The following is a 10,883-nucleotide window of genomic DNA, read 5'->3' as shown; positions in this document are numbered from 1 at the left end:
AAGCTTAAAAAAGTTTACGCGATAAATTCGGCGCTCGGCATCCGCGCTCGCGAGACCCGGCAACAATCGCGCCGAGACGTGATTGGCCGGGCCGCGGCGAGCGAGGGCGCCGAGTTTATAGTAAAAACCGCCGAAGCTCACGCAACTTTACTTAACATTATAAAGTTAAAAATATTAAAACGAACAAAACAAGAGAGGGAGGGAGGGTGAAAGGCAGGAAGGAAGTATGAGAAGGTTCACATAGGATAAGATGTTGCTGCCAAGCTCAAAAAACTGGCTCCTGTTCTTCGTCCCAGTCCAGCGCAAAGGAATCCCGGCCAAGGCCGCTCCTCCTTCCCCGGAGATAGACATTATTCCTGTCTATCCAGTCGGGCAGCCAAAGACGAAGTTTGTCGAGTTGTTTACAAACCCTCGCGCGCCACACAAGGTTCAGAGGGAGCACAGAAGCTCTCTCGTGGAGTTGTGATGACGACACAAACTCGTCCCAGCCCACACTGTAGACCCATCGGAGAGCTTTATTCTGAATGATCTGTAGCTTTCTTCTGTTTGTGTATGCTGCTAGTGTAAGTGTAAGTGGGGAGTATGTGAGAAGAGGGTGTATGATGGCTTTGAACAGGTGCAGCTTTGTGCGCGGGGCCGCACATCTAAATCGACGAAGCGACTGTAAGCCCTTTTTAGCCAATGCGGCTTTTTTCCAAATATGATAATGAAATCTTAGCATGTAATCGAACGTTACACCGAGCACGATGCAAGAGCGTGTTATTTGAAGAGGTGCTTGTAGTCTGTCGAAAGAGTTTAGGTGTATTGGATCGTAAGGAGGATTGTGTTTAGGGTCAATAAAGAGAACTTTTGTTTTTGTCGCATTAGTTTTGATAAGCCATTTGTGCTCCCATCTCGAGACGGTGTCAAGCTCGTCGTTAATTCGTCGGACAACACCAGCGAGCGAATTATGTCTGGCTAAGTGAGTACAGTCGTCGGCGTAAAGGAGCGTCAATGAATCGGGAAATGTGGGGTCAGGGAGGTCGTTTGTGTATAATATGTATAGTGTTGGGCTGATTATGCTGCCTTGAGGTACACCTGCGTGCATTTGGATGGTGTTGGAAATTTTTCCTTTAAATTTGAGTTTTAGTTTACGGTCATCCAAGAAGCTGCATAGCAGCTTCTTGGTGCACGAAGGGAAATTAAATTTAGTGCACAGTTTGTACTTCAAGCCAGCATGCCAGACCGTGTCGAAGGCTCGCTCCACGTCCTTGGTTACGAGAACCGTCTTTAGTCTTCTGTCTTTGTTGTTAAGACAGTAATTGGTCAGTATAGTCAGTGCGTCATTAGTCGATCGGTGAGAGCGGAAGCCGAATTGTTTTGAGGAGAGTAAGTCATGATCGTCGAGATACCGCCTTAGTCGGGAGTTAATTATTTTTTCAAAAATTTTGCCTAATGTCTCTAGTAAACTAATTGGGCGGTAATTCTTGGGGTCGGTTAGGTCTTTGTTTGGCTTAGGGATGAGGGCCACTAAAGCAGTTTTGAAAGGTGAGGGATAGTAGCCAGAGGCCAAGGAAGTGTTATAAAGGTACGTCATAGCTCGTAAAATGTTGTCAGGAAGGTGTATGAGTACGTCACGTCCGATCTGAGAGGAGCCCGGAGCCTTTCGAGGAAACCTCATTATTATTTGTTTTACCTCCTCCAGCAAGATGGGTGCACGGAGTTCGCATGTGTCGTCCAGATTATCCAGGTGGATAATCTGCTCTGGTTCTGTTTCTATCCTGTGGTCTTGGCTCCAGGTGTTGATGGATTGAAAATGTTCATTAAAGAGAGGGTGGGGTTCATGTGGATAGAAAACAGTTTGCCAGTGATCATGAAAAATTTTGATAACCTCCACGGGATCTGAAATTTGGTTGTTGTCCTTGAGGAGGTGAGTGAAGGGGGGGAAATTGCTACCTTTTAATCGCTTAATTGATTGCCAAAATTCCCGTGGAGTGCGAACTCTCATAGATTCTGTTTGTTTAATTAAATTATGCCAATGAGTTTTGTGGTCATTATCAAAACTATTTATGACATGGTTTCTGAGGATAGTGAGGTCCCACCGAACTCGATGCAAGTGGTTTAAATTTTGAAGAAAACGGTTCCTGTAGCAGGTCAGGAGACGCTTGGTTCTCTCGCTTGGATAGAATGAAGTTCTGATTTTAAAGCGCTCTCGCGGAATAGCGCGGCGCATTGCTGCTGATATCCATGCGAAGAGATGATGCCAATGCCTATCTATTTCGAGAATATTTTCTCTTTCAAGGTTAAAGTTAAAATTTTGACTGGCAAGATAAGATTTAAAGTCGTCCCAGTCTGCTTTTTTATACCTGAAGGATGTTGTTTCTTTGTTTTGTATAGGTGTGGTAGAAAGTTTTATGATGATGGGTATGTGGTCAGAACCGAAGTTCGGGCCGGGTTGTGTGTGTGTGTGGTAGGGGAGAGCCGCTCTGTTCCCGAAAACGAGATCAGGGCGGCCCTTCCCTCTCGATGTGAATGAAGTGTAGAAGTCGGGTCCGATGTAGTGCAGTCTTTTTGTTTCGAAAATAGACAAGAGCTGTCTGCCGTGTGCGTTGCTGTTTGTGTGGTTAAGTGATGTGTGTGCTGCGTTAACATCCCCGGCAAAGAAGACTGGGAGATTATTATAATTAAATATTTTATTGAAATCGTGAATGGGCAAGTTTGTTTGAGGTCTGATATAGGCAGTGGCAATCATTATGGGGCCCTGCTGGGTGAATAGCTTAATAGCCATGAAGTCTGGATGAATGAATGGAGGCGAGATGAATTCGAAATGAAAGGTGGATTTTACGAGAATGCAGGACCCTACACACCAGCCGTTTCGTGATTGTCTTGACGTGTAGCCGAAGTGTTTGATAGCATAGGAGTTAGTGATAGAGGTAGAGTTTAAAAGAACAACGTCAGGACTTTCCCGATCTAGGAAGTCGTAAAAGAGGCGTCTTACGTTATAAAACGATCTTACGTTCGCTTGGACGATTGTCAGCATGCCACTCAGAGTAGGTCGGGATGACGGTGACCTACTTTTCGTGGCGTTTGCTGCTCACGGAAACGCGGCCGAGGACGAGCCCCAGACTGGGTCTCTTCGGGGTCCGGGAGGGACTCCTGAGAGAGGGAGACATGGCATTCTCGGGAATCGGCGGACCAATTCCCGACGCTACCATGTCCCCCAAGGTTTCCCCTGACGGGGAGGACGGGAACTGCGTCCCCAGGGGGAACGGGCAGCGCGGCAGCCCCCTCTTCGACCTCAGGACCGAGGTCGATGCGAAGGCTATCGTCGCTGCTGCTGTCCCCAATTAAGGTGTCGTCATGACGACGACGAGGAGCGGAGGGCTCCGGGTTTTCCGTGAGCAGAGGGTCTTTTTTGTCTTTTTTCTGGTGAGTGTTTAGTGGTGAAGGAAGTTTGCGTTTGTGATCATTTGTGTTATTTGTAGTTTTTTCTTGTGCAGTTACTCTGGGTTTGCGTTGTGGTTGTGGTTGTGAAAGTACATGTGAGTGTGAGGTAGAGGGCTGTGGTGCTGTGGTGGGCGCCACTCTAGCCTCGGTGTTTGTGTTTGTTTGTGTGTGATACTCTGGTATGTATAGGTTTTCGTCTTCGAAGATCTCCTCAGGAATCACAATACTGGGGAAACCGTTTTTCTGTAGTAGTATTGGGAGTATGTTTGTGAATTTCTTGGCGTTGTATTTGGCAGCTATTAAAGCTACGTGTAGTATGGTTTGTATTTTGGGGTTGTTGTTTGGTATGAGGGTGTTGTTTGGGGGGAATTGAGGTGGAAGAGGCATTGTGTTTCCTGAGGGAATCGTGTTGGGGCGTTTTGTAGTGGGTGTGGATGTTTGTAAGGGTCGGAGTGTTGAGGCGTAGGTTGGGTTGTTGTTTTGTTTTTGTGCTTGTCTTTTTGTTTTGATGATTTCTTTGCGTTTGGGGCAAGACCCACTGACGGCGACATGCTGGCCCTCGCAATTGCAACATTTGGTGGTCTTGTTGCATGTGGCATAGAAATGACCGAGGTCACCACATCTGCTGCATCTCTGTTCGTGTGTGCATGTGTGTTTTGTGTGGTTGAAGCGGTAACATTTCAGGCACTGGTCAACCAGAATAAAGCTCTCTGGTTCCACATTATAGGTGGGGACGGATGTGTTGAACATCATTATCCCACGAGTTAGGAGCTTCTGTGCCTCTTCAGGCGCAGAGCAGCGGATTTTAACTATGCGTGACTCAGGGGGTTTGTAAATATCAAGGACAGTGACATCGTTTTTAGCCGCGACCTCCGCCTGGATAGACTCGCACGATCGTGGCAGGATTGTCTTGTCGATCTTTTTAGCCACGACCGTGCATTTGGCCTTAGTCTCAGGGGAAGGTAAGGGTTTAAAACCTTGTTCGAGGAGTTTCCTTTGGCCAGACGAGGAGAGAAAGGGGGTCAGTTGTTCAGGCTTAGCAACAACAACTTTGTAGCCATTGTGAACCTTGAAGCAGTGAGTTACAGCAACTTCTGTGAGGGAGAAGATTTTCTGGAGAGCCACCTCACAGGAGATAGGCTCCCCAGAATATGATAATTTGATTACGTGACCCATGACATAGCGCGAGGGTGATGATGATGGGTGAGGGAGGGAAGTCTAGCAGGGCTAATTGACAGGGCGATGAAAGGGCGGATTGCGGTATCAAAAAGGGAGACACACCGGGCAATAAGCAGTCTTTGTATGTTAGGGCCGGTCGGGGTTGAACCCTGCCGAACGGGAATTAACCCTTATGCGTTCGGCCGGCACCTCGCAGCAAAACTGCAAATTGCCACAGTGCTTCGTATTTTTAATTATAAGCACTCTGGCCTATAATTAAAAATACTAGCCTCAAAGCAAGTAGTGTGCAATAACACCCAAAGTTATCACACAAGGCCAAGGTCGTCTTTGCGTGGGGTGTCAAACAATCTCTCTACAAAGAAACCACGCAAAAACCTTGGGACCTAGAGGTCCTGAGAGCCCTTCTGAATTTCGTCTCGACCGAGATCGGGTAAGGCTACCGCCGCGCCCCGTCTGCGTAGCGGCGAGGCGGCCGACTCAGATGAGCGCTCATCTTAACTGACCGCTGTGCAAATACAAACTCGCCTAGGCCTTGTTATTGACAAAAGCTCACATGTAAAATACTTTCAATTGATCGGGCCTTAGTAGTTTGTCCCAAGCTTCAACTTGGAATTGAACATAACGTCACCGAGGCTGCATTAGAGGACCTGACATGTGCCGTATCTCTGGCAATATTTACCCAGTCAAAATAGGCGGGGTTAAGCCAGACTCTCGCAGCCACACGCGACTCCGCTAGGTCTCGCTCGCTCTCCTATAAATTGACGTCTTGAGCGTGTTCGCGTTTCATATCTGTATAGATACAAACTCGCAAAATGGCACGTACCAAGCAGACTGCACGTAAGTCTACCGGAGGCAAGGCCCCCCGCAAGCAGTTGGCCACCAAGGCAGCACGTAAGTCTGCCCCTGCTACCGGAGGTGTCAAGAAGCCCCATCGTTACAGGCCCGGAACTGTTGCCCTTCGTGAGATCCGTCGTTACCAGAAGAGCACTGAGCTCCTGATCCGCAAGCTGCCCTTCCAGCGCCTGGTCCGTGAGATTGCCCAGGACTTCAAGACTGACCTCCGCTTCCAGTCCTCTGCTGTCATGGCTCTGCAGGAAGCCTCCGAGGCTTACCTGGTCGGCCTCTTTGAGGACACCAACCTCTGCGCTATCCACGCTAAGAGGGTCACAATCATGCCTAAGGATATCCAACTTGCTCGCCGTATCCGCGGAGAGCGCGCCTAAGGTTTTGATTGCATACCTGCAACACAAAATCATAATCCTCGGCCCTTTTCAGGGCCTAAAGATTGTCTCCAGAGAGATGAAATTCAGACAAGTAGTGTAAAAGTTGTCAATGTACACAAACTAGTATTGATAAGCATATATACATAATAATTATATCAATCTTGATAGCATACATACATACAGATGTACACACACACACATACATACATACATACATACATACATACATACATACATACATACATACATACATACATACATACATACAAACATACATATACATACACAAACACACACACTAATATATATATATATATATATATATATATATATATATATGAGAGAGAGAGAGTGTTATGTATGTATTAGTTATATAGGCATACACACACACACTAAATGCTAATATGTATATATATACATATATATATATATATATATATATATATATATATATATTATATATATATATATATATATATATATATATATATATAAATATACACACACACACAAACATATATATTTAATATATATATATATATACACACATATATACATATATAAAAATAGAGAGAGAGAGATTTATGTATATTTATATAGATAGATAACTATATATATATATATAGATAAATAACTATATATATAGATAAATAACTATATATATATATATATATATATATATATATATATATGTGAGAGCATGTATGTATGTATGTATGTATAAATAAATTATGTATGCATATATGTTTACGTATGTATACTTAGTTATGTATGCATATATGTTTATGTATGTATATATAGTTAGGTATGTATATATATACACACAACTATATAAATATGTACATATATGTATTATATAGTTTTATATATATATATATATGTATATAGATAGAATTCTGTATGTATATATAAATAATTATGTATGTGTGTATATATAGAAATCGGTATATATGTGTCTATACAGAAATCTGCATATATATATGTATAAGTATATATGTATGTACATATATACATATATATATATATATATATATATAAATATATATATATATATATAAATATATATATATATATATATATATATATATATAGTATATATAGTATGCAAGAAAAATAGTATATATAGTATATATAGTATATATAGTATATATAATATATATAGTATATATAATATATATATAGTATACAGAATATATATATAGCATATAGAATATATATATATAGTATATAGAATATATATATAGTATATAGAATATATATATAGTATATATAGAATATATATAATGTATATATAGAATATATATAATGTATATATAGAATATATATAATGTATATATAGAATATATATAATGTATATATAGAATATATATAATGTATATATAGAATATATATAATGTATATATAGAATATATATAATGTATATATAGAATATATATAATGTATATATAGAATATATATAATGTATATATAGAATATATATAATTTATATATAGAATATATATAATGTATATATAGAATATATATAATGTATATATAGAATATATATAATGTATATAGAATATATATAATGTATATATAGAATATATATAATGTATATATAGAATATATATAATGTATATATAGAATATATATAATGTATATATACAGATTTGTATATATACAGATATATAATGTGTAGGTGTATTTTGCAATCAAGACGCTCAATAACGCAACACATTATTTGAATACTCACTTTGAGTGACAGAATAAACAGAGGCTACGATCCACTTCACCTCCCAAGGTCTATGTGCTAAAAGATTAATAAATATACTACATATGATCAAACCTACCTTACCTCCACAAGTTAGGTGTTATGTTATGTTCTCTGTAGTTTGTAGGTTCTAATGACCGCTCCTGATTTGTCCATTCCTTGAATAATAATAATAATAATAATAATAATAGTAATAATAGTAATAATAGTAATAATAGTAATAATAGTAATAATAGTAATAACAGTAATAATAGTAATAATAGTAATAATAGTTATAATAGTAATAATAGTAATAATAGGCGTGAAATGTCTGTTAATGATGATTATAATACTAATATCAATCACATTGAAATCATACAAGGCACTTTCTAACATTCTACGCAAAAAGCTAAACAGCCGAGATACACAGATAGGTACGGCTAATGAATAACAAACCGACTCACTGTTTGTCTACTTGGTAATTAATGAAGCACTTGTAGAGCTATCTATCTGTGTGTAAGGACACTGAATGGTCTTATAGTAGTAGTAGTAATTCTAATAATAGAAACAGTAGTAGAAGTAGCAATAACAATAACAGTAGGAGGCAGGGAACATGTTACTAACTAACTGGGTTACCAAAGTCATTGTATATCTGCTTTATTACAATATGTGGCTCCTAAAGGAGCCGATGTTGTTCTAGGAGGCAAGAAAAGCATGCAACCTAGAGATTTACTTGGAGGAAGTGTACTTTGTGACGGCCTTTGTGCCCTCACTAACAGCGTGCTTGGCAAGTTCTCCAGGGAGCAACAGCCTGACAGCGGTCTGAATCTCCCGGCTGGTGATGGTGGAACGCTTGTTGTAGTGTGCAAGGCGGGAAGCCTCAGCTGCAATGCGCTCAAAAATGTCATTCACGAAAGAGTTCATGATAGACATGGCCTTGGAGGAGATACCGGTATCAGGGTGGACCTGCTTGAGCACCTTGTAGATGTAGATGCTGTAGCTCTCCTTCCTCCTGCGCTTCTTCTTCTTATCACCCTTGGTGATAGACTTTTGGGCCTTACCGGCCTTCTTGGCAGCCTTTCCGGAAGTTTTGGGTGGCATGATGCTTGTCGTCGTTCCTACGGGACGAAGTACGTTTCCCGCACTCACAATTTTCCTTTTATTGTCCAACGCGCGCGCCAGCCTCCCCGTACAGGACCACGACTACTGGCTGATCTGGTGTACACAGAACATGCCAGTTGTCGCAATCTGACTCAGTCAACCGGGGCCGCCTATAAAAGCTAAGCTCGCCGAAATTGCAGTAAGGTTTGTAAAGTACCTAACAAGCAAGCATCATGTCTGGTCGTGGTAAGGGTGGTAAGGTAAAGGGCAAGTCAAAGTCCCGCTCCAGCAGGGCTGGCCTTCAGTTCCCTGTGGGCAGAATTCACCGCCTTCTGCGTAAGGGAAACTACGCTGAGCGTGTGGGAGCAGGTGCCCCTGTGTACCTGGCTGCCGTCATGGAATACCTGGCCGCTGAGGTCCTGGAATTGGCAGGTAACGCCGCTCGTGACAACAAGAAGACCCGTATCATCCCCCGTCACTTGCAGCTTGCCATCCGTAACGATGAAGAGCTCAACAAGCTGTTGTCTGGCGTCACCATTGCCCAGGGTGGTGTTCTGCCTAACATCCAGGCTGTGCTCCTCCCCAAGAAGACCGAGAAGAAGTAAACACTCTTCTTGGTTCTCCCATCTCAACATCGGCTCCTTTAGGAGCCACAGTATCTCCCTAATGAGAAAATTGACAAATCATCATGGTAAAATTATTAATAAATGTCATACCCATAACACAAGCCAGTACAGTTAGCCAACACCCGACTTCATGTTAGCAGTAATACATGTACCTCTATACATATACATATAACCATATATATACATGTACATACATAAACAGGTAACCAGACATATACATGTACATCCATATACATATAACCATATATATACATGTACATACATAAACAGGTAACCAGACATATACATGTACATACATATACATATAACCATACATATACAGATAACCGTACATATACATGTAACCATACATATACATGTAACCATACATATACATGTAACCATACATATACATGTAACCATACATATACATGTAACCATACATATACATGTACATACATATACATGTAACCATACATATACATGTACATACATATACATGTAACCATACATATACATGTACATACATATACATGTAACCATACATATACATGTACATACATATACATGTAACCATACATATACATGTACATACATATACATGTACATACATATACGTGTACATACATATACATGTACATACATATACATGTACATACATATACATGTAACCATACATATACATGTAACCATACATATACATATAACCAAACATATACATGTACATACATATACATATAACCATACATATACATATAACCAAACATATACATGTACATACATATTCATATAACCATACATTTATAAATATATATATATATATATATATATATATATATATACATACATATATATATATATATATAAATATATATAAATATACATAAATATACATAAATATATATAAATATATATAAATATATATAAATATATAATATATAAAAATATAGAGAAATTTAGATCAATGTCAATAAATATAGATAAATATATAAATCAATATAGATAAACATAACAATAAACACATCAACAAATATAGCGTTAACTATACTGATAAATAAATCATTAAATATAGAGAGAAATAAATAAGTAAATATGAAGTTAAATAAAATTTAAATATAGAGAGAAAAATATCAGTAAATATAAAGAGAAATATATAATCAAATATAAAGCTAAATATAGTTAAATATATCAATGAATATGTAGCTAAATATAGGTAAATATATCAATAAATACATAGATAAATATATAATCAAATATGTAGATAAATATATCAATATATATGTAGATAAATGTAGACAGATATATAATTAAATCTGCTGATAAATAAAGATAAATACATCAATAAATATGTAGATAAATATAGATAAATGCATCAATAAATATGTAAATATAGATAAATATATCAATAAATCTGCTGATAAATATAGATAAATGCATCAATAATTATGTAAATATAGATAAATATATCAATGAATATGTAGATAAATATAGAGAATATATATATAAATACGTAGATAAATATTGATAAATATATAACTAAATATGTAGATAAATATATCAATATATATGTAGATACATCTAGATAGATATATCAATAAATATGTAGATAAATATAGATAA

At 38.6% G+C, this 10,883-nt stretch overlaps 3 protein-coding genes across 3 annotated transcripts; 2 read left to right on the top strand and 1 right to left on the bottom strand.

Annotated features, from left to right (window-relative positions):
* The first annotated feature begins 5,411 nt into the window (after nt 1-5,411).
* On the top strand, nt 5,412-5,841 carry LOC125043487 (histone H3). The gene has a single exon (XM_047639588.1). It carries the CDS (start codon nt 5,418-5,420, stop codon nt 5,826-5,828), a length of 411 nt encoding a protein of 136 aa, XP_047495544.1. The 5' UTR covers nt 5,412-5,417; the 3' UTR covers nt 5,829-5,841.
* Nucleotides 5,842-8,249: 2,408 nt separating this feature from the next.
* Nucleotides 8,250-8,666, bottom strand: LOC125043503 (histone H2B). The gene has a single exon (XM_047639605.1). The coding sequence runs from the start codon at nt 8,656-8,658 to the stop codon at nt 8,287-8,289; it is 372 nt and encodes a 123-aa protein (XP_047495561.1). The 5' UTR covers nt 8,659-8,666; the 3' UTR covers nt 8,250-8,286.
* Nucleotides 8,667-8,874: 208 nt separating this feature from the next.
* LOC125043496 (histone H2A) lies at nt 8,875-9,312 on the top strand. Its single transcript, XM_047639598.1, has one exon. The coding sequence runs from the start codon at nt 8,892-8,894 to the stop codon at nt 9,261-9,263; it is 372 nt and encodes a 123-aa protein (XP_047495554.1). The 5' UTR covers nt 8,875-8,891; the 3' UTR covers nt 9,264-9,312.
* The last annotated feature ends 1,571 nt before the right edge of the window (nt 9,313-10,883 follow it).

Source organism: Penaeus chinensis, chromosome 34 (assembly GCF_019202785.1).
Source record: "Penaeus chinensis breed Huanghai No. 1 chromosome 34, ASM1920278v2, whole genome shotgun sequence".
Lineage (NCBI taxonomy): Eukaryota > Metazoa > Arthropoda > Malacostraca > Decapoda > Penaeidae > Penaeus > Penaeus chinensis.
Note: the sequence above shows the minus strand (reverse complement) of the source record. Positions and strands in the feature narration are given on the sequence as shown.

What these genes read in the sequence shown, in the direction of transcription:
- LOC125043503 (XM_047639605.1), bottom strand. Translation starts at nt 8,658, where the DNA reads ATGCCACCCAAAACTTCCGGAAAGGCTGCCAAGAAGGCCGGTAAGGCC.
- LOC125043496 (XM_047639598.1), top strand. Translation starts at nt 8,892, where the DNA reads ATGTCTGGTCGTGGTAAGGGTGGTAAGGTAAAGGGCAAGTCAAAGTCC.
- LOC125043487 (XM_047639588.1), top strand. Translation starts at nt 5,418, where the DNA reads ATGGCACGTACCAAGCAGACTGCACGTAAGTCTACCGGAGGCAAGGCC.